The following is a 23,881-nucleotide window of genomic DNA, read 5'->3' on the forward strand; positions in this document are numbered from 1 at the left end:
AATTTACACTTGTTTTTTTTTTATTAACTGATGGTTTGTGCGGCTTTTCTGCGCTCTCAGCAGATTTTTATGCTTTCATGCCCGTCTTAAAGGCTCCTCTGCTCTGCTTGTCTTTATCTTGCAGTTTTCTGTCAGAAATGAAGTCATGGCCACCAGTCACGTCACCGATGAATGGATGAGTCAGATGGACATGAGCAGTCTGAACAGTTACATTGTCCGCCGTTACATAGCAACGCCCAATGGGGTGCTGCGGATATTCCCTGGATCTCTCATGGATAAAGCGTTTGATCCCACCAGGAGACAATGGTGAGCCCCGGCGCTCGGCACGTCTTGGCCTCTGCCCATTCTGTAACGTCTGGAGGTGCCATTTGTAATTTTTGTCATTTGTAATTTTTGCAAAAACTAAGCAGAGTCGTCTGCAATGTTCTGTTTGGTCCTCGCTACATTGTATTTCCAGCTATGTGATGCGGATGCAGGCAGATCGGCTTGTGTGAGTCCTCCTGTAACCGTTCTCCACCCCTAGAGGAGCCATCCCTGACCTGAGGGGCTGCCGCTCTGGCAAAACTACAACTCTCAGTTGTATGTGTAATGATGGGACTATTGGGCTTGCAATGCATTGGTTTCCATCCTATGGGTCACAAGTTGTTTAAAAACTACAAACCCCAGGATAGTCTGCGAGTTGTGGATTTGCCATGTAGTATTTTTATTTTCTGTCCTTGGTAAAACTATGACTCACAGGGCATGCTGGGAGTTGTAGTTCTTGCAGTACCTGCTGTCCAACCTCTGGGTCTTGAGCTGATACAAAACTACATCCCCCAGGGCAATGCTGAGAGTTATTAATGTGCACTGCACTAATCTCCAAATTCCCAGTTGTAGTTTTGCAATGCAGTATTATTCACCCTCTGCGTCTTCAGGCTGTTGCAAAACTACAATGCCCAGTATGCCCTTACAGCTGCATGCTTGGATTTTTGGTTTTAAATCAGCTGGGGAGACACACAGCAGTTTCATGTATGTGATTCGACTTGTGATTACATACTGCTGTGGGCATGACTGGAAAACATAATGAAAACCTCCATTCTTTACACTGCAGGCTTCTAAAATGTAAACTCTGTGCAGCTCTAACGGTAACTATCTCGAGTCAAAGTATCAGCCATGTGGCTGCTTTGGTGCTAGAAGAAGTCGGCTTGGCATTAACCCTTTTTCTTAGCATTTGTGGGCCGTCCTCCCATTACTGTTCATCAGAGTTCATGGAGTGATGCTAGAGGGGAGCAAGGACCCCCAGGAACACCTCTGTAATCTGTAGCCCCCAGACCTCCTACCTATCGGCATCCCTGGTGCCTCTTCCGAGTAGCAGGACACCTCTCTCATTACATAGCGGCACATCGCTGCGCCCTGGACTAGCGGTTACAGACTACCGGCTGGACCAGGGGCCACAAATTAATAAATTAGTTAATATATGTATTTTTTTTGTAGGTATCTTCATGCTTTGGCCAATCCAGGACTGATCACTTTCACCGGACCGTACCTGGATGTGGGGGGAGCTGGTTACGTGGTCACCATAAGTCACACCGTCCAGTCCTCCAAGTGAGTTACTGATGATACAGGAAGCCATGCAGATATTTTCATTCTGGTTGTGGTCTCCTCTACTCTATCCTAGATATAGTGATATACAGATACAGGTGCATCTCACAAAATTAGAATATCATCAAAAAGTTAATTTATTTCAGTTCTTCAATACAAAAAGTGAAACTCCTATATTATATAGAGTCATTACACACAGAGGGATCTATTTCAAGTGTTTATTTCTGTTAATGTTGAGGATTATGGCTTACAGCCAATGAAAACACAAAAGTCATTATCTCAGTAAATTAGAATACTTTATAACAGCTTGAAAAATGTTTTTAAAACCTGAAATGTCCTACTGAATTGTATGTTCAGTAAATGCCCTCAATACTTGGTCGGGCTCCTTTTGCATCAATTCCTGCATCAATGCAGCAATGTGGCATGGAGGCGATCAGCCTGTGGCTGCTGAGGTGTTATGGAAGCCCAGGTGGCTTTGATAGCAGCCTTCAGCTCGTCTGCATTGTTGGGTCTGATGTCTCTCATCTTCCTCTTGACAATACCCCATAGATTCTCTATAATAGATTCTCTATGGGGTTAAGGTCAGGCGAGTTTGCTGCCAATCAAGCACAGTGATACTGTTGTGTGTAAACCAGATATTGGTACTTTTGGCAGTGTGGACAGGGGCCAAGTCCTGCTGGAGAATGACATTTCCATCTCCAAAAAGCTTGTCAGCAGAGGGAAGCATGAAGTGCTGTAAAATGTCCTGGTAGACGGCTGCGCTGACTTTGGTCTTGATAAAACACAGTGGACCTCCACCAGCAGATGACATGGCCCCCCAAACCATCACTGATTGTGGAAACTTCACACTAGACCTCAAGCAGTTTGGATTGTGGCCTCTCCACTCTTCCTCCAGACTCTGGGATCTTGTGGAGTGTATCAGTGACTGCCTTCTGGACATCTGTCAAGTCAGCAGTCTTCCCCATGGTTTTGGAGCCTACTGAAACAGACTAAGGGACCTTTTTAAACTCTTAGGAAACCTTTGCAGGTGTTTTTTGTTAATTATTCTAATTTACAGAGATAATGACTTTTGTGTTTTCATTGGCTGTAAGTCATAATCATCAACATTAACAGAAATAAACACTTGAAATAGATCACTCTGTGTGTAATGACTCTATATAATATGAGTTTCATTTTTTGCATTGAAGAACTGAAATTAACTTTTTGATGATATTCTAATTTATTTAGATGCACCTGTATATTAGAATACTAGGGGAAAACCAAGTGATTACGTATATACAAGGACAGAGTAATTTTGGCATCCAGGATGAAAACCTCCATTCTTTACACTGCAGGCTGCATTTAAAGAATGGAAAAGGAGGGTAAAAAAATTGATGGCGTCAGCTTAACCTGCCTGTATTGTTTATCCACTGACGTTTTGGATCCTTCAGTTTCCAGGTCTCCTCTGGTCACACAGTCGCTGTAATGGGCATCGACTTTACCCTGCGGTACTTTTACAAAGTCCTCATGGAGCTGCTTCCAGTGTGTAATCAAGATGGCGGCAATAAAATAAGGTATGACCCCTGGAGGGAGGGTATTCTGCACTATCCCTTAACCCCTTTTCTGCTGCCTGACGTAGCATAAGGACTCCGGAGCTGAGCCGTGCAGGACAGGTGCTGGCTGTGTTATACTCCCGGCAACTGCATCTAACAGCAGTGACTGGAGCTAGCCCTGATCGCTTATGTTTAACCCCTAAAATGCCACTGTCCAACACTGACTGCGGCATTGCAGCATCCCTGCGGCTCAGCCGTTCGGTGCCCATCGCGGGAGACAGATTAGATTTTCATGGCAGCCAGTTTATTATTCTCGTAGGAGACTGATTTTTGCTGCTGAAATATTGCAGGATATGGAGCAAACAAAATAATTGCAGGTTCAAATCCCCTATGGGGACTCAAAAATACACTGTAACGTAAGAAATATAAAGTTTTTAAAAATATTAAAAGAATAGAAATTAAAAGCACCTTTTTTTCGGGTTAAAAATAAAGGAATTAAAAAAAAAACATTTTTTTGTGTCGTCCGATCTAAAAGATCTCTTCTTGCTGTGATTCATTGTGAACCTTCATTTGTTTTACATTCAGAAAATAAAAACCTCTCCTGATCCCAACATGAGTATTGGCATCTGGTCAGGACGGCTTTGCAGCATAAATAAGTGATCACATTCACCTACCGCTAGCGGAGATCTTGAAAACCGTGAGGAATCAAAGCACAAAGTGAATTAAAAAGTTGCAAAACTTTTTTCTTTGTTGATAGGATTTGCAGTCCTGTTATTCAGGAGATTTTGCCTTATGTCCTGTCCTTTTGCTTCTGCTTTTTTTTTTTTCTTTCCTGGGGCCTCTGCATTCCCAGGGCTCGGTCACCCATGCGTGGGATACTATTAGCAAAACTGAACTGATCATTAAAGAATTCCTTCTCGCCCATCCTCCCATATTCTGACTGCTCCCGGTTACTTTGGTAGGTGCTTTATCATGGAGGACAGAGGTTACCTGGTGGCGCATCCAACACTCATTGACCCGAAAGGCCACGCTCCAGTGGAGCAGCAGCACATCACTCACAAGGTACCACAACTCCCCCCATCCTCCACTACTAGGGTGCAGTAATTGGATATCTTAGGAGCTCACAATTTTTTTTTTTTTTCATTAATTCTTCCCAGGAACCTCTCGTTGCCAACGACATCCTCAACCACCCCAACTTCGTGAAGAAGAACCTGTGCAACAGCTTCAGCGACAGAACCGTGCAGCGATTCTACAAGTTTAATACCAGCCTCGCGGTGAGTTGTCCTCTTTTCATCTAGTCGCGGACTTTCTGGGATAATGAGCGTCTCGGGCTCATTATCGGCATGCAGGCGACAGCGGCGCTGTGTCTCCTGACCTCTTTTTTTCCCTAAAATCCTCAGACAATGGCGCACGGCTCCAAAAGGATTCAAAAATATCCACGAAGCGACAGAGAATGGAAAAGTTAATATGTGGCACAAATTATATTGAAAATTCTTACTCAGAATCTATGGGCCCCATCTGCGCCTCTCTGGCTGGTGCAAAACTACTATTCCCAGCATGGTTTCTTAGCCAAAGGCTGTCAGGGCAATGCTGGAAATTGTAGTTTTAAAGCAGGTGTTGAGGATCACGGCTCTGTATCTGCTGAACAAACAGGAGTAGATTTGGAGGTAAAACTACACATCCCTGTTAGGAAATGGTATAAATAGCCCTTTATTGGGTATGCTGGGAGTAGTAGTTTTGCAGTAGCTGCTGCTATGGGTCACTAATTCTCTTTACCCACAATGCTGGGAGTTGTAGTTTTGCAGCAGCTGCAGATGATCACAATGATAACACTTCGCTCTTAGATTTGGAAGAGAAGCTTAATGTTAAGAAGTTGCATAGATGGCAATTCCCTCAGCATGTTGGGAGTTGTAGTTTTGCAGCAGCAGCTGCTGATGATCACAGTGATAACACTTAGCTCGTAGATTTGAAAGAGAAGCTGAATTTTAGGTAATTGCATAGATGGAAATTCCTTGATCATGTTGGGAGTTGTAGTTTTGCACTATACCCATAATGTTAGCACCTCAAGTGTAGATTTGGAGCTGATGCTACATGTCCCTATTAGAAAATTGCACAAATGGCAACGCTGAATATGTTGGGAGTTGTCGTTTTGCAAGTCTTTAGTGGATCACTGCTCTGTATCCACAATGTTCGCAGTTAATGGAGCGTTATGATTTTATTAGGAAATTGCATGTACAGCACTTCCATAATGCACTGGAGCGAGCAGGGAATCTGCAGGCGGGGATATGCAATGTTCTGCAGCTACCCGTCTATTCCGACCTGACCCCGGAAGGATTCCATACTCTGTACAATTCATTCATACAACCATATTGTTACTTTTTTTTGTAGGGGGATCTGACCAATCTTGTCCATGGCAGCCACTGCTCGAAATACCGTCTGACGAGGATCCCTGGAACCAACGCGTTTATGGGGATCGTGAACGAGACCTGCGATTCTCTGGCCTTCTGTGCCTGCAGCATGGTGGACCGACTGTGCCTGAACTGTCACCGGTAGGACGCAGTACAACTGCTAAACACTCGCTATGTTAATTCTTTGCATTTTCAAGATCTCTGCTTGCTGCCCGAAAATGTGAACAGTCAAGTGTTCTGCATCCAGTGGCTGAACATTGTTACCGGCCTGATACGTCTCACAGCTGCGGGTTTGTTATAATTGTGACCAGTCTGATCAATCCTCTACAAGCAGCACAAATCTCTCCCCTCTTCTGATCATTTGCTACAATGTATCGGTCTAGGTAAAATGTATCCATCCAAAGTTCTGAGGCTCCAGACATAACAAACCCTCAGCTGTTTAGTGTTGGGTCTGTAACGGTTGTGCACAAGAACGTTCCCGTTCACTGACAGCAAGCAGAGATCTTCGGAAATTGTGTAACATTTAGTTATACAATTCTTAAATGCAGTTTATGTTTGACTTAGACCATACATGTCATAGTCTGGACCTCAGGGTGATTTATATTTGGCCCGTGACAGCAGAACCACCACCCCTATGTGAGGCCATTATTCTGTATGGAGGACTATGTGGTGCCCATTATACTGAATAGAGCACTATGTGGGGCCATTATACAGCATGAAGGACTATGTGGGGCCATTATACTGTATGGAGGACTATGTGGGACCATTATACTGTATGGAGGACTATGTGGGGCCATTATTCTGTATGGAGGGCTATGTGAGGCCATTATTGTGTATGGAGGACTATGTGGGACCATTATACTGTATGGAGGACTATGTGGGGCCATTATACTGTATGGAGGTCTATGTGGGGCCCATTATACTGTATGGAGAACTATGTGGTGCCCATTATTCTGTATGGAGGAGTATGTGGGGCCATTATTCTGTATGGAGGACTATGTGGGGCCCATTATTCTGTATGGAGGACTATGTGGGGCCCATTATTCTGTATGGAGGACTATGTGGGGCCCATTATTCTGTATGGAGGACTATGTGGGGCCATTATACTGTATGGAGGTCTATGTGGGGCCCATTATACTGTATGGAGGACTATGTGGTGCCCATTATACTGTATGGAGGACTATGTGGTGCCCATTATACTGTATGGAGGACTATGTGGGGCCATTATTCTGTATGGAGGACTATGTGGGGCCCATTATTCTGTATGGAGGACTATGTGGGGCCCATTATTCTGTATGGAGGACTATGTGGGGCCCATTATTCTGTATGGAGGACTATGTGGGGCCATTATTCTGTATGGAGGACTATGTGGTGTTCATTATAGTGTATGGAGGACTATGTGGGCCCATTATTCTGTATGGAGGACTATGTGGGGCCCATTATATTGTATGGAGAACTATGTGGGGCCCATTACTCTGTATGGAGGACTATGTGGGGCCATTATTCTGTATGGAGGACTATGTGGGGCCATTATTCTGTATGGAGCACTATGTGGGGCCATTATTCTGTATGGAGCACTATGTGGGGCCCATTATACTGTATGGAGGACTATGTGGGGCCCATTATACTGTATGGAGGACTATGTGGAGCCCATTATACTGTATGGAGGACTATGTGGGGCCCATTATACTGTATGGAGGACTATGTGGGGCCCATTATACTGTATGGAGGACTATGTGGGGCCCATTATACTGTATGGAGGACTATGTGGGGCCCATTATACTGTATGGAGGACTATGTGGGGCCCATTATACTGTATGGAGGACTATGTGGGGCCCATTATACTGTATGGAGGACTATGTGGGGCTCATTATTCTGTATGGAGGACTATGTGGGGCCCATTATTCTGTATGGAGAACTATGTGGGGCTCATTATTCTGTATGGAGGACTATGTGGGGCCCATTATTCTGTATGGAGAACTATGTGGGGCCCATTATACTGTATGGAGAACTATGTGGGGCCCATTATTCTGTATGGAGGACTATGTGGGGCCATTATTCTGTATGGAGGACTATGTGGGGCCATTATTCTGTATGGAGCACTATGTGGGGCCATTATACTGTATGGAGGACTATGTGGGGCCCATTATACTGTATGGAGGACTATGTGGGGCCCATTATACTGTATGGAGGACTATGTGGGGCCATTATTCTGTATGGAGGACTATGTGGGGCCCATTATTCTGTATGGAGGACTATGTGGGGCCATTATACTGTATGGAGCACTATGTGGGGCCATTATTCTGTATGGAGAACTATGTGGGGCCATTATTCTGTATGGAGAACTATGTGGGGCCCATTATACTGTATGGAGGACTATGTGGGGCCATTATTCTGTATGGAGGACTATGTGGGGCCATTATACTGTATGGAGGACTATGTGGGGCCCATTATTCTGTATGGAGGACTATGTGGGGCCCATTATTCTATATGGAGGACTATGTGGGACCCATTATTCTGTATGGAGGACTATGTGGGGCCATTATACTGTATGGAGGACTATGTGGGGCCATTATTCTGTATGGAGGACTATGTGGGGCCATTATTCTGTATGGAGGACTATGTTGGGCCCATTATACTGTATGGAGGACTATGTTGGGCCAATTATACTGTATGGAGGACTATGTGGGGCCCATTATACTGTATGGAGGACTATGTGGGGCCCATTATACTGTATGGAGGACTATGTGGGGCCCATTATACTGTATGGGGGGCCCATTATACTGTATGGAGGACTATGTGGGGCCCATTATACTGTATGGAGGACTATATGGGGCCCATTATACTGTATGGAGGACTATGTGGGGCCCATTATACTGTATGAAGGACTATGTGGGGCCCATTATACTGTATGGAGGACTATGTGGGCCATTATACTGTATGAAGGTCTATGTGGGGCCCATTATACTGTATGGAGGACTATGTGGTGCCCATTATACTGTATGGAGGACTATGTGGTGGCCATTATACTGTATGGAGGACTATGTGGTGCCCATTATACTGTATGGAGGACTATGTGGTGCCCATTATACTGTATGGAGGACTATGTGGTGCGCATTATACTGTATGGATGAGTATGTGGGGCCATTATTCTGTATGGAGGACTATGTGGGGCCCATTATTCTGTATGGAGGACTATGTGGGGCCATTATACTGTGTGGAGGTCTATGTGGGGCCCATTATACTGTATGGAGGACTATGTGGTGCCCATTATTCTGTATGGAGGACTATGTGGGGCCCATTATTCTGTATGGAGGACTATGTGGGGCCCATTATTCTGTATGGAGGACTATGTGGGGCCCATTATACTGTATGGAGGACTATGTGGGGCCATTATTCTGTATGGAGGACTATGTGGTGTTCATTATACTGTATGGAGGACTATGTGGGCCCATTATTCTGTATGGAGGACTATGTGGGGCCATTATATTGTATGGAGAACTATGTGGGGCCCATTATTCTGTATGGAGGACTATGTGGGGCCATTATTCTGTATGGAGGACTATGTGGGGCCATTATTCTGTATGGAGCACTATGTGGGGCCATTATTCTGTATGGAACACTATGTGGGGCCATTATTCTGTATGGAGAACTATGTGGGGCCCATTATACTGTATGGAGGACTATGTGGGGCCCATTATACTGTATGGAGGACTATGTGGAGCCCATTATATTGTATGGAGGACTATGTGGGGCCCATTATACTGTATGGAGGACTATGTGGGGCCCATTATACTGTATGGAGGACTATGTGAGGCCCATTATTCTGTATGGAGGACTATGTGGGGCCCATTATACTGTATGGAGGACTATGTGGGGCCCATTATTCTGTATGGAGGACTATGTGGGGCCCATTATTCTGTATGGAGAACTATGTGGGGCCCATTATTCTGTATGGAGAACTATGTGGGGCCCATTATTCTGTATGGAGGACTATGTGGGGTCCATTATTCTGTATGGAGGACTATGTGGGGCCCATTATACTGTATGGAGGACTATGTGGGGCCCATTATACTGTATGGAGGACTATGTGGGGCCATTATACTGTATGGAGGACTATGTGGGGCCCATTATACTGTATGGAGGACTATGTGGGGCCATTATTCTGTATGGAGGACTATGTGGGGCCCATTATTCTATATGGAGGACTATGTGGGACCCATTATTCTGTATGTGGGACTATGTGGGGCCATTATACTGTATGGAGGACTATGTGGGGCCATTATTCTGTATGGAGGACTATGTGGGGCCATTATTCTGTATGGAGGACTATGTTGGGCCCATTATACTGTATGGAGGACTATGTGGGGCCAATTATACTGTATGGAGGACTATGTGGGGCCAATTATACTGTATGGAGGACTATGTGGGGCCAATTATACTGTATGGAGGACTATGTTGGGCCATTATACTGTATGGAGGACTATGTGGGGCCCATTATACTGTATGGAGGACTATGTGGGGCCCATTATACTGTATGGAGGACTATGTGGGGCCCATTATACTGTATGGGGGGCCCATTATACTGTATGGAGGACTATGTTGGGCCCATTATACTGTATGGAGGACTATGTGGGGCCAATTATACTGTATGGAGGACTATGTGGGGCCAATTATACTGTATGGAGGACTATGTGGGGCCAATTATACTGTATGGAGGACTATGTTGGGCCATTATACTGTATGGAGGACTATGTGGGGCCCATTATACTGTATGGAGGACTATGTGGGGCCATTATACTGTATGGAGGACTATGTGGGGCCCATTATACTGTATGGGGGGCCCATTATACTGTATGGAGGACTATGTGGGACCCATTATTCTGTATGGAGGACTATGTGGGGCCATTATACTGTATGGAGGACTATGTGGGGCCATTATTCTGTATGGAGGACTATGTGGGGCCATTATTATGTATGGAGGACTATGTTGGGCCCATTATACTGTATGGAGGACTATGTGGGGCCAATTATACTGTATGGAGGACTATGTTGGGCCATTATACTGTATGGAGGACTATGTGGGGCCCATTATACTGTATGGAGGACTATGTGGGGCCCATTATACTGTATGGAGGACTATGTGGGGCCCATTATACTGTATGGGGGGCCCATTATACTGTATGGGGGGCCCATTATACTGTATGGAGGACTATGTGGGGCCCATTATACTGTATGGAGGACTATATGGGGTCCATTATACTGTATGGAGGACTATGTGGGGCCCATTATACTGTATGGAGGACTATGTGGGGCCCATTATACTGTATGGGGGGCCCATTATACTGTATGGGGGGCCCATTATACTGTATGGGGGGCCCATTATACTGTATGGAGGACTATGTGGGGCCCATTATACTGTATGGAGGACTATATGGGGCCCATTATACTGTATGGAGGACTATGTGGGGCCCATTATACTGTATGAAGGACTATGTGGGGCCCATTATTCTGTATGGAGGACTATGTGGGGCCCATTATTCTGTATGGAGGACTATGTGGGGCCCATTATTCTGTATGGAGGACTGTGTGGGGCCCATTATTCTGTATGAAGGACTATGTGGGGCCATTATACTGTATGGAGGACTATGTGGGGCCATTATACTGTATGGAGGACTATGTGAGGCCCATTATTCTGTATGGAGGACTATGTGGGGCCCATTATTCTGTATGGAGGACTATGTGGGGCCCATTATTCTGTATGGAGGACTATGTGGGGCCCATTATTCTGTATGGAGGACTATGTGGGGCCCATTATTCTGTATGGAGGTCTATGTGGGGCCCATTATACTGTATGGAGGACTATGTGGGGCCCATTATACTGTATGGAGGACTATGTGGGGCCCATTATACTGTATGGAGGTCTATGTGGGGCCCATTATTCTGTATGGAGGTCTATGTGGGGCCCATTATTCTGTATGGAGGACTATGTGGGGCCCATTATTCTGTATGGAGGACTATGTGGGGCCCATTATTCTGTATGGAGGACTATGTGGGGCCCATTATTCTGTATGGAGGACTATGTGGGGTCCATTATACTGTATGGAGGACTATGTGAGGCCCAATATACTGTGTGGAGGACTATGTGGGGTCCTGCTGGTCTGTGCAGAATTTGCCGTGATTGGAGCTGATCGTATATTATTATTTTTCTGGCTTTTAGGATGGAGCAAAATGAATGTGAATGTCCCTGTGAGTGCCCCCTAGAGGTCAACGAGTGTACCGGCAATCTAACAAATGCTGAGAGCAGGTAAGAGCTGGAGCTAGATGATCCTCTAATTTCCACAGGTGAAGTCGCTGTGATTTGGCTGCTTAAAGCTGACCTCATGGCTGTCCTAAGAAGTAAGGACATCATCCTTGATAATTCTTTATTTAAGCTGTAAAATTGGGTCTCTCGCTATAGCTCAGCATCACCAGCAGGTGGCGATAAGTACATGTCACAAGTCAGTCTTATTGACAGCAGAGAAGCCTGTGATTGTAAAAAGGGGGGTCCATATACAACATAAACACTATTGTGCAGTGGAGGTGACCGTGGAAGGGAAGCCAAGCAAATATTGATGCAGTTTACAACTTTTTGGGTCCCATTATGATGCAATGATCTGGGTATGAGATAATATCAGCACCTGCCATGCACTCAGGTAAGGGTGATGTGAGCCCCATAGTCTATGACTGGTCTGTATCTACTTAAAATGGTTGTTTATTTTTTTTTCTTACTTAAATGTGTGTATTTTATGCTAAAAATCATTTTTTAATTGGATTATACTAAAATTTTTAGGACCATTCGCCTTCTATAGCCTCTGTGCTTCATGTTCTATTGTTGTCTGCAGAATGGGTTAACTGAGAATCTGTAAGTGAGCTCATTCTGATGGTCCAATGGGAGAGGTTGTGATGCTTTTATCTGTATCTCTTTTTAGCCCTAATTACTTGCATTTGAGTAAAAAATAAAAATTGTCCCAAGAGGCGGACAACCCCTTTAAGGCCAAATTCAGATGTCAGTGTATGGACTGGCTGCAGATCTCCTGACCCCAACTCAACAGCCCCATAGGCACATATGACGCTTTTGGGTTTGGGTCATGGCCGTGCATATATAGACATCTGAATTTGGCCTTAGGATTAGATAGAAGGGGTTATAATGTGTCTTTAGGTGATAATGTCCAGTGTGATGCGTAATTATTGCTTCACTCTCCAGGAACCCGAGCTGTGAGGTTCATCAGGAGCCCATGACCTTCACGGTCCTAGATCCAAACCTCCAAGATGCCCTGTCCCAGTGCGTCAACACGGGATGTTCTCAGAGGATGGAGAGTGGGTACGTACATAGATACACAGACACGTATAGATAAATATATCTAGAGAAGAAAGAATGGAAAGAGGAAAATGGAAAAAAAAAAAAAAAAGAGTAGGAAAAAAGGGAGACCGAGCAGAAGAATTGAGTGAATTTCTACAGTCTAAACATACTTTATAATTGGATCTTAAAACCATGTTTTAATTTTGTGCCATTGTGCAAACAGCCTGCAGTGTAAAGAATGGAGGTTTTTAGATTACATTTAAGGTCCTTTTAGTAAATAAAATGTGACCTTTCGGCTACTTAACGCTGTGTTCTCGCATGTTTTCCTGCAGGTGTTGCAGCAAAATACTCAATTATAATCCGCTTTGTTTGTTTTTTATGTGTTTCTTTGACTTTTAAATGCATTTTATTTAATGCAAAAAAAAAGCAACGATGACACTTAAAAACACAGTTTGAATTTTAGATGGGAAAAGAAAAGCACCAGAAAACAGACAGATCCGCCGCTTCTTCTGATTGGGTACACCTTGTCGCGGGAGGGTGGCTTTTATTCTTTTTTTTATCAAAATAGCATTAATTAAGAACTTTGTTATTTACATGTACTATTTACTTACAGGTGATATGCTCATTTAGTTGTTTTTTTCTTCTTGGGTTTAGTCTGTGAAATGGCCCCAGTGTGAACGTCCTCTTACACATTGCGCCTATACCTTTTTATGCTCCGGCTCATTTCTTTGGTTTTACTTTAGATGCACAGTGGGATGAATTTTCCTAAAATCACATCCACTTTACCTGAACTTTTAAGCTTAGCAGATCTTTTGCATTAAAATAAAATCAGAGTATGTTTTACAGCTGAACATGGTGTGTTTTTTTTTTTTCCTAAATTAAAAATGTATAAGTAAAAGAAACAATATAACAGAGATACACGTCTGGTCTTAAATCTAGTCATAACTCTCAGAATCAAAACCTCCATACTTTACCCTGCAGGCTGCATTCAGAGGACTGGGAAAAATGCAGAGTAAAATAAAAAAAAAAAAAAAATGACCCCGAGATAAATAAGAGAATCCACTCTTAAGTGCTGAGCATTTATTCCTCTGACCGTCAGAACTGATTTTCCTCTTTCTTTTTTAGTTATTGCTTTGGCGTCCTGGACTGTGAGTGGTGTATGGTGGACAGCGATGGAAAGACGCAACTGGACCGCCCATATTGTGCCCTCCAAAAAGAGTGTTTTGGTGGCATTGTCGGTGCCAAGAGCCCTTATGCTGATGATTTGGGGTCTATCGGTAAGGTGTATGCCTATGATATTAAATGCCCATCATGGGGGGGGGTGTATTGTCGGGCTTTTGCATAAGTTTAGTCACCCTTAAAATATATTTTTTTATCCTGTCAAAGAATGCATTAAAGAGTTAACTTTCTTGATTGCTTTTTATATTTTGCATGCACTTGCCTGCAGATAGGTGCGGGATTCTGGTCCTGAGACCCCCACCAATCACATAATAGACCCCTGTGAAGTGCAAGGCTCAGCTGACAGGAGCGACATCCCAGGGGTCTATTGCACCATCGGTGGGGGTCTTAGTACCTGGGCTCCCACCAATCTGCAGGCAATTCAAGTGCCTCCAAAATATGAAAAATCATCAGGAAAGTTTAGTTACTTTTTATGACCTTTTTGTGCCATTGCTGTACAGTTTGTGAATTCATTATTAATTTTGGCACAAGCTGAAGTTTAGGCATCCTGCCTGGCGAGACATAATTACACCGGCTTTGGATATGTTTGCGCTTTAGATTTTTTTTCCTTGTAGAATGAAATATTCGCTGGTTGTTTTGTGTGTAAAGTCTCTTTTACGTTTTTCCAACAGACCGTCATGTCTGGAATATGGACAGTGGCAAATTTTATAAGCTGTTAACCAAGATTTGACTTGTTGCCTCACCAGGTGACGAGGTGATCACGCTGAATATGATAAAGAGCGCCCCCGTTGGGCCAGTAGCTGGAGGTATAATGGGTTGTATAATGGTGCTAGTCCTGGCCGTCTACGCTTACCGACATCAGATCCATCGCAGGAGCCACCAGCACATGTCACCACTGGCAGCGCAGGGTAAGAAACTTCTATATGTTCTGCATCCTAAAGGGTTAATATAGTTATAAAAACTTCTGACCTGTCACAGTGGGATCAGGGGACTGAGAATCAAAGGTGGTCAAAATATAACTTTGCTTTCAGCCCATGGGCGGGATAGGCATTACTTTCGGCCTGATCTCTTAATAAAAACTTTAACTACCGTAGTTAAAGGGGTTGTGCATTAATGGACAAAAACTTCTTAAATGCTTTAAGGGGTATTCCCATCTCAAAGATCCTATCCCAATATGTAGTAGGTATAATAATAATAATATTATTAGCAAATACCTCTAATTAGAAATGTAGCATAGTTCTTCTGATTCGCTATGTATCTTACCCCATCTGCAGGGTATTGCAGCCGCTTAAGCATCTATGGTTATGACCACTAACAACTAATTGTCACTGAGTGGTCGTAATCATGGATACCTAAGCTACTGCAATACCCTGCACATGGGGTAAAAGACATGGCTAATCAGAACAACGATACTACATTTCTAATTGGAGGTATCAGCTAATAATATTACTACACCTTTACACATTTGGATAGGATCTTGGAGATTGGAATGCTTTTTTTAAGTGCCAAAGATGTAGGAACATATACTCACCTCCTGGTCCAGCACCTTTCCAGAAATGATGCCCAGGAAACAATCCCTCCATCAACAGAAAAGAGAACAATTCTGCTTTAGAAAATCGCGACAACCCAAATTAATTTTTTGTTGAATGTCAGGGAAATATTGAGAAATATTGGAAATATTCTTTCTCCCCCCTGTCATAGATATTAAGAAGTCTTTCTCCCAAGCCCCTCTTACTCCTCCCTTATCCCCCTTTTGTCATAGGATACCTGACAGTCTAGCATCTGTCTCTCTGCAAATTATCATCTACAGTAGAAGTGACTTGTAAACCCATTTAAAATGCGAGGGTCTTTCTCCCTGGCAGAAACAGGGGGTGATTAGACACAGGCTGGCGATCAATTTACACGTTACTGTTGGAGCTTGATTCCCGGGATGTCAAAGGGAGTTTTTAGCCGAAGCCCCAGTCCGACCGGAGCCGATATGAAATATGGAATAACTGAAGTTCCATAATTCTGATAACGGGAGCTATACTTTTAGTGGCAGGGTCAGCCAAGGAGCATTATGCTTATTTTTTCATAGCCGTAATCCCCTCTAGGGGGCTGTGGTGCAAAACTAACAAAATAGCAGAGCACAGCTATGCCATGCTTGGTCTCTACGGAAAGGCAAATTCATAACGGAAAAAAATGGCGTCGCTTGCAAGCTTCTGCGAGCAACCAGGGATAAGTTATCGCAGAAGTTAGGCGCCACCCTCTCCATTGGCGGTGTCTGGTATTGCAACTTAGTCCCTTTAAGATAAATACTGCCACACCCGACAGCCCGGCGCTAGTTCTGGAGAGAAAAAGTATACAACTCCTAAATCCTTGAACTTGTTTCACTCCTGCTCTTTTCTCTGCAGAGATGTCGGTGCGCATGTCCAACCTGGAAAACGACCGCGACGAGCGAGATGACGACAGCCACGAGGACCGCGGAATCAGTGAGTACCTTGCCCGTCCGTCTTGCGCCGGCTGCAGATGTGAGTACAGCGGCCTAACGACTTGTTTGCTCCTCCAGTCAGTAACACCCGGTTCATTGCGGCGGTGATTGAAAGACACGCACACAGCCCGGAGCGGCGGCGGCGATACTGGGGACGATCGGGAACAGAAAGCGATCACGGTAAGGAGAAACTTGTTTGGTTCTCTGTAAGTTTGTGTCAAGACCTCTGCTTGCTTCCTATAAATGGAAACACCTTACTGATCTTGACATGCCGTTTTGAGCCTCGCTGCACGGCGTATTAAAGGGGTTGTCTGGGATCAGAATAAATGCCATGGATATGGATAGGTGGGGGTCTACCGAATTAAGGGCCTTATTGTTTTTAATGCAGGGTTGAGGGTAAAGATTATGGTTTAGAGCGTTCTGCTCGGTTTTTGTACTGACCTATTGAGTGGACCCTTCTCAAGCTACCGATTTATTAGTATTTTTTTTGTCTAGTTACTGCACAAAATTGTTTGTTTTCTAAATATAGGGTGCGGTCATGCAAAACACTTCTGTAACCGATAGGAAGATGCCGCAGTAACCAAATAATATTCTCTTCCTCTTTTTGCACCCAGCAATACATTATTCTCATGCTTCCTATTCTGCTAAATACACAGGACACTTCACCCGGAATGATTTGACTGTCGAGACCCCCAAAGTCCTCTATGTGAATGAAACGTTACTGAGCATGTGCGACAGTTAATGGAGCAGTGGTCGCACATGCTCAGTAACGCTTCTCCCACATGGGGGACGACGACTTGTTTTTGGGAAAAAAAAGAAAACCTTTATCGTGTACTTGTAGGACAATCCCTTTAAGTTTTTTCTTCTAGTCCAAAATGATCATTTCTAATTATGATATTTCTGTGTCTTCTAGGCTACAGTACTATGAGTCCGCAGGAAGACAGCGAAAACCCCCCATGTAACAATGACCCATTATCAGCGGGGGTGGACGTGGGCAACCACGATGAGGACCTAGAACCTGACACCCCACCCCAGACTGCCGCTCTGTTGAGCCATAAGTTCCACCACCACTATAGACTCCACCACCCGACGTTACACCACAGCCATCACCTGCAGGCGGCGGTCACCGTGCATTCTGTAGACGCAGAGTGCTGATGAACCCTGGGGTCGTGCCCCTCCTTTTGTATCGAGACCCTCTCTGCTGCCGCCACCATATCTGCTGCATACATTTACAATTCCACGTGTGTACGGGACAATACATGGCGCCAAACAATGCAAATCTTTCAACTGACCTGTCCGGTTATATCTTTTTGCCTTGGAACATCGACTGCAACATGAAATGGATCTGCAACGTTTTGGGGTTTATTGCGCCTGAAAAGAAATAACGTAAAACAGAGAAAGATATTTCTTTTTTTATAAAAAAAAAAAATATTTTAAATAATAGAAAAAAAAAAAAAAGACTAAACTCATCACGATGAGGAAAATTGTGAATAGTTTCATAAAGAAAATAAAAATGCATCTCGATTTTTAAGGAAAGGATTATTTTTCTACTATTTATTTTAAGTGTCAAGGACTTAAAAGATGGCAGATTCTTACACTCCCCGATGCGTTTTGGGCCTGCCTTATGAGAGGAGGACGCTGCAGTCGGATACTCACACCTTCCCCCCCGGGATTGATGGAAGACTACTTCTATGATGTGAACACTACAGCCCCTGGACGCCAGGGATAGATTTTAGCCTTCCGGCTCTGCGGGGTTGCGGTGGGGGTTTAGTAAACAAGAAACGCGTTGCTGTACAATCTTCGTTGTTTTTTTTAATGTATCAGGAAGTGATAAGCGGCTGACTTGTGCGATCTCAGCCGTTCATCAGGAGGGGTGAATTCTGTCACTTGTCTCGCCTTGTAGTATTTGCAGCCCAGTTTATTTCAACATTTTTTATGTTTTTTAAGATTTTAACCACTGTTTAACAAGACTTTTTTTTTTTCTCTCCACTACAACCACTGTGTCTTTACTGTTTTGTTATCATGCCGCTGACAATCCGGATGTTTTTAGGGGGCTATTATAGAAACTTGCACAAAAAGTTGAGTCGCGCTACTCAGAAATTTGTTTTACTTTACTCCTGAGTTACTCTTTGCCCCATGCTCCAGTCACCTCTAAAGCTGCACGCAAAGATCCCTTTTGATGTGGTTTTCTCCAAAGTGCGAATCTGTTTCGTTAAAAAAAAAAAAAAAAAAAAGGGTTTTCTCATGTTCGTAAATTGTTTAAAATTTGCAAAGTGCTTGTAAAACCAAGCAAAATTGTAATTTCATAGTTTACAGCCCATTTCCTAGTCTACCAGACACCTCAGCAGCGGCCGGTGTCCTAGGCAATGAGCAACGTGCTTGCAAGCTGTTTGTTACACAGCTTCCAAGCGCTGCTCTGAAGCTGGCTGGATCTGGCCAGCTTCGGAGTCCCTTTGCTCTTTCGATGTTGCCGAGGCAAAGCCGCCTCTGCTTGAAGCATTGGAGAGAGCGCAGTTCGGGCCAGCAGCTCAGCCATGTTGCTGGTCTGAGCTGTCAATCATCCTGAAGAACAAATATGAGAAAACCCCTTTAACAGAAGGCAGCTTTGGATTACTGTCCACTATTTTGGCATTCGATAGTCCACGTTACTTTGGGTTTTGCATACACATGAATACAGAAGTGGAACTAAACCGTGTCCATATGACGTATGAGGGCATATAGACCCCCTAGAGGGGAACCCCTGCTCGAATTCTCTTTATGAATGACTTCCATTCTGGTGGACAAGAGTCAGTCTGTGCATCACATGTGAACGTCCACCTCTACAGGGGTTGCAGCTTCATCCCAAGGCGATCGAATGATTTCTCCAGGGTTGCATTTAGATAGTTTGTCTCTGAAACCATAACCCCTTTAAAGGATTTGGACACTTTTGTGGGGGAAGGGGGGCATTTTTTTTTTTACTTAAATGACGCCTTTAAAAAAATAGTTTAAAATTGGATTCCATTAAAACGTTTTTGCCAGATGACTTTTCCAGGCTTTTTTTTCCATGCACAACAATTTTTAATTGCAAAATTATTTTGTTAGTCCAAAATTAAATCTATACCGTACGATATATAGTTACACCGCCCCTCCCCGATCCTGCTGCTACTGCTCCATATTCTGAAAAATCTCCTTCATGTTTTTGCAATTCTCATGTACTCCAGGAATGTCCGATACTTTTGGCTCCTCATTGTTTAAAGTGGTTTTCCAGCTTCAAAAAGCCCTTGTCTCAGGCCCCCCATAGGTGCAAAACTGGGCTTTACTCCCCCTCCATGTTTTGCATTGGTAGAACTCGTACCCATTATAGCATATGTGGCTGATCACTTGTCTGCGGAAAAAGTGCAGTGTTCAAGCCATGGGTCCTATTCACCAATGCAAGTCAATGGGTCCATTTTTATTCGTCTTCAAAAAAAAACCATGATGTCTGAGTGACGCGTTGTATGCGGTTATTTGTAGATCCAATATGGATGACGATTGTTTTATTGTCCTCATTAATGCTGATCTATAATAACCAGGGCAGCCTAAATACATCCCCTCCTTAGCCACAGAGGTGTATGTGCAGAATGCTCCATCTCCACCAGTGCTGATCAAACCTTTGGGGGTCTTTTTACTTAGGTAAATTTGGCACATTTACTTCTCCCTCCAAAGTAGAAAATTCAATACATAAATTTGGTGCAATTTTTTTTTTATTATTAATTAGACGGCACCTCCAAAATGCAAGCTGTCAGACATGATTAAAACATGCAAAAATAATAAATGGTGGATAGTTTTTATAAATATGGCAGATGTGCCATTTACTAGCTGCCCAAAAAAGACCAAAAAAAAAATCTGCATTATAACTAAGGTGGTTGGTTATGGGCCCCTGACTATTCTGTCGTCCCCTGGTGTCAGTGTGGCAGGGTCCATAGTCATCTGGACAACCTTATATAGGGGGAGCGCACAGCACCGAGGTTGTAAAATAAACAGAGGACGTCGATCTTTATACTGTGTATAAAACTGTAAGTGAATGAGATGTTTGTATATAACGATGGATTTGTGAATAATTTTGGGGTTGTTCTAATTACTTTCATGTTTCTGCAAATTATTTCTATGTACGGATCCATAAACGTTTCTACAGCCGAAAATTAAATAAAAAATTATTTGCCAATCTGGCTCCAGTGTAATTTATGAATTCTGATATTGCAGTTCTGCACTATTGGTAATCGGCAGCCATATTTTTGAAGATTGATCTCAGCAGTAACCCCTCAAGGAAATGGAAATTTTTTGTATTTACGTTTTATTTTCTTTCCTCCCCTTACTCCAAGAGCCATAACTTTTTTTTTATTTCTCTGTTGACATAACCGTATTAATTAATTAATTTATTTATTTTTTATTTTATGCGAAACGAGTTACAATTTTGAATGACTCCATCTATTTTACCACATAATGTAATGAAAAATGGAAAAAGAAATTCCAAGTGAGGTGAAATTACAGCAATTCAGCCATTGTTTTTTTCCTGAGTTTTTCTTTTCATGCCCTTCATTGTGCGGAAAAAATATCCTGGTGGTGACTTTGTAAAAAGAAAAAAAAATTGGTTTGTGACGCGCAACTTTTTTTTTTTTTTCCGTTCGTTGAGGTTACATATGATTTTTTTTTCCATAATCATGTTTCATTGCATTTTAGGGGAGAAGTGCGAAAAATGGCAATTTTGGTGTTTTTATATTGTTTTCTGTTTTGGCATTGCATTCACTTTATGGGATAAATATAGTAATATTTTATTTGGGCAATTACACGTGGCTATAACAGATGTGTTTAATCATTTTTACCTTTTTCTTTTACATTTCGCTATTTAGGTTCATTTAGGGAAAATAGGGATGCTTTGAACTTATACATGTACAATATATATGTTAACCTGCGATTTCTGAGGCTGGTGACTCAGATAAACTTATCCTCAGAAGCAGAGGTGACTCTTGGTCTTCCTTTCCTGGGGCGGTCCTCATGTGAGCCAGTTTCTTTGTAGCGCTTGATGGTTTTTGCAACTGCACTTGGAGACACTTTCAAGGTTTGCCCAATTTCTCGGACTGACTGACTTTCATTTCTTAAAGTAATGATGGCCACTCGTTTTTCTTTACTTAGCTGCTTTTTTCTTGCCATAATACAAATTCTAACAGTCTATTCAGTAGGACTATCAGCTTTGTATCCACCTGACTTCTGCACAATACAACTGATGGTCCCAACCCCATTTATAAGGCAAGAAATCTCACTTATTAAACCTGCAGGGCACACCTGTGAAGTGAAAACCATTTCCGGTGACTACCTCTTGAAGCTCATCAAGAGAATGCCAAGAGTGTGCAAAGCAGTCATCATAGCAAAAGGTGGCTACTTTGAAGAACCTAGAATATAAGACATATTTTCAGTTGTTTCACACTTTTTTGTTAAGTATATAATTCCACATGTGGTAATTCATAGTTTTGATGCCTTCAGTGTGAATGTACAATTTTCATAGTCATGAAAATACAGAAAAATCTTTAAATGAGAAGTTGTGTCCAAACTTTTGGTCTGTACTATATATATATTAGCACAGATTGTGTGTATATTAGTTTTTTACATTTTTGATTAGTTCAATATGGTACTTCATAGGAAAACATCGATATTGATCTCAGGTTGAAGTCCAGCCTCGACCTTTATAGGAGATCTAACATGGCAGACACGGAGCGTTCAGTAGTCAGAGCAAACAATCCACACCCTGCAATAGTGTTGTGTGGGGACTGATGGCTACCATCTTTCATTTTCGAATAAATAATCCCCCAAAAATTTTTTAGACCAAAAATTTCAAGAGCACTTGGATATAAAGTATTATAAACCTATAAACGACTTGGAAGATTAGCGCCAGTATAATAAAACATGGAGTTTATTAACATATACTTAAAATACAGCATAAAATACATAAAAGTGGGAAGGAAACTAGAACAGAAAAAAACAGCTACACAGGCCAGTTATATAATATGATATATCCACCATATAGAGCAAGTGCTCAAAATCATTGAACCATAATTATGTTGATTAAATATATCAAATATAAGAATTGGGAGATGTTTAAAAATCAAATCACATAAAGTGCCAATAGCTATAGTGCAAATCAGCTACCACTTAAATAAAATGCAAATTAATGATTCAAAGAGAATAAGCACCACCGTGAGGCCACAAATACAAAAATGCAAATTAATGGTGCAAAAAGAAAAGACCCCAACGCGAATACTCATCCCCCCAAGAAGAAGCAAGCCGCAAAACGTGCGTGTCGGGATCTTTTCATCAGCCAGGTCATATAACGATTTATTATTAATGATTAACTTTATTATTCTTTCCACCATTTTTTTTTTTTTTTTATCACTGTTATTGCTCTTTTTTCCTTATTTCATGATCCTAGGGAGGTGCTAGCATGTGATTTCCTTGACTGCACTTGTGTGTGTGTATATATATATATATATATATATATATATATATATATATATATATATATATATATATATATATATATATATATATATATATATATATATATATATATATACACACACACACACACACAGTGGGTACGGAAAGTATTCAGACCCCTTTACATTTTTCACTCTTTGTTTCATTGCAGCCATTTGGTAAATTCTAAAAAGTTCATTTTTCTTTCTCATTAAAGTCCACTCTGCACCCCATCTGGACTGAAAAAAACAGAAATGTAGAAATTTTTGCAAATTTATTAAAAAAGAAAAACAAATATCACATGGTCATAAGTATTCAGACTCTTTCCTCAGTATAGAGTAGAAGCCCCTTTTGAGCTAGTACAGCCATGAGTCTTCTTGGGAATGATGCAACAAGTTTTTCACACCTGGACTTGGGGATCCTCTGCCATTCTTCCTTGCAGATCCTCTCCAGTTCTGTCAGGTTGAATGGTGAATGTTGGTGGACAGCCATCTTCAGGTCTCTCTAGAGATGCTCAATAGGGTTTAGGTCAGGGCTCTGGCTTGGCCAGTCAAGAATGGTCACAGAGTTGTTCTGAAGCCACTCCTTTGTTGTTTCAGCTGTGTGATTAGGGTCATTGTCTTGTTGGAAGGTGAACCTTCAGCCAAGTCTGAGGTTCAGAGCACTCTGGAAGAGGTTTTCATCCAGGATATCTCTGTACTTGGCCGCATTCATGTTTCCTTCAATTGCTACGAGTCATCCTGTCCCTGTAGCTGATAAACACCCCCATAGCATGATGCTGCCACCATCATGTTCCACTGTTGGGATTGTATTGGGCAGGTGATGAGCAGTGCCTGGTTTTCTCCACAAATACTGCTTAGAATTATCACCAAAAAGTTCT

The 23,881-nt window shown here is 42.7% G+C and overlaps 1 protein-coding gene and 1 long non-coding RNA gene across 5 annotated transcripts in view; one reads left to right on the top strand and one right to left on the bottom strand.

The window, feature by feature from the left end:
• CACHD1 (cache domain containing 1) overlaps positions 1–17,977 on the top strand; it is a 148,906-nt gene extending 130,929 nt beyond the window's left edge. Inside the window, exons 15-27 of the mRNA XM_073643817.1 lie at positions 125–306; positions 1,474–1,584; positions 3,012–3,134; positions 4,076–4,175; positions 4,271–4,387; positions 5,502–5,662; positions 11,742–11,828; positions 12,768–12,884; positions 13,989–14,140; positions 14,789–14,950; positions 16,436–16,513; positions 16,591–16,692; positions 17,426–17,977. Coding sequence (XP_073499918.1) covers positions 125–306; positions 1,474–1,584; positions 3,012–3,134; positions 4,076–4,175; positions 4,271–4,387; positions 5,502–5,662; positions 11,742–11,828; positions 12,768–12,884; positions 13,989–14,140; positions 14,789–14,950; positions 16,436–16,513; positions 16,591–16,692; positions 17,426–17,667 — 1,734 coding nt within the window. The 3' untranslated portion in view covers positions 17,668–17,977. The remainder of the gene's footprint in view (positions 1–124; positions 307–1,473; positions 1,585–3,011; positions 3,135–4,075; positions 4,176–4,270; positions 4,388–5,501; positions 5,663–11,741; positions 11,829–12,767; positions 12,885–13,988; positions 14,141–14,788; positions 14,951–16,435; positions 16,514–16,590; positions 16,693–17,425) is intronic.
• LOC141157047 (uncharacterized) overlaps positions 1–23,881 on the bottom strand; it is a 168,387-nt gene that overhangs the window by 138,668 nt on the left and 5,838 nt on the right. For all 4 annotated transcript variants that reach the window (XR_012247738.1, XR_012247739.1, XR_012247737.1 and 1 more), the window contains exon 2: positions 17,805–17,883. This is a non-coding gene — a long non-coding RNA (uncharacterized lncRNA). The remainder of the gene's footprint in view (positions 1–17,804; positions 17,884–23,881) is intronic.

Source organism: Phyllobates terribilis, unplaced genomic scaffold, assembly GCF_046119375.1.
Source record: "Phyllobates terribilis strain yellow unplaced genomic scaffold, ASM4611937v1 Scaffold_8__6_contigs__length_399053987, whole genome shotgun sequence".
NCBI classification, from domain to species: domain Eukaryota; kingdom Metazoa; phylum Chordata; class Amphibia; order Anura; family Dendrobatidae; genus Phyllobates; species Phyllobates terribilis.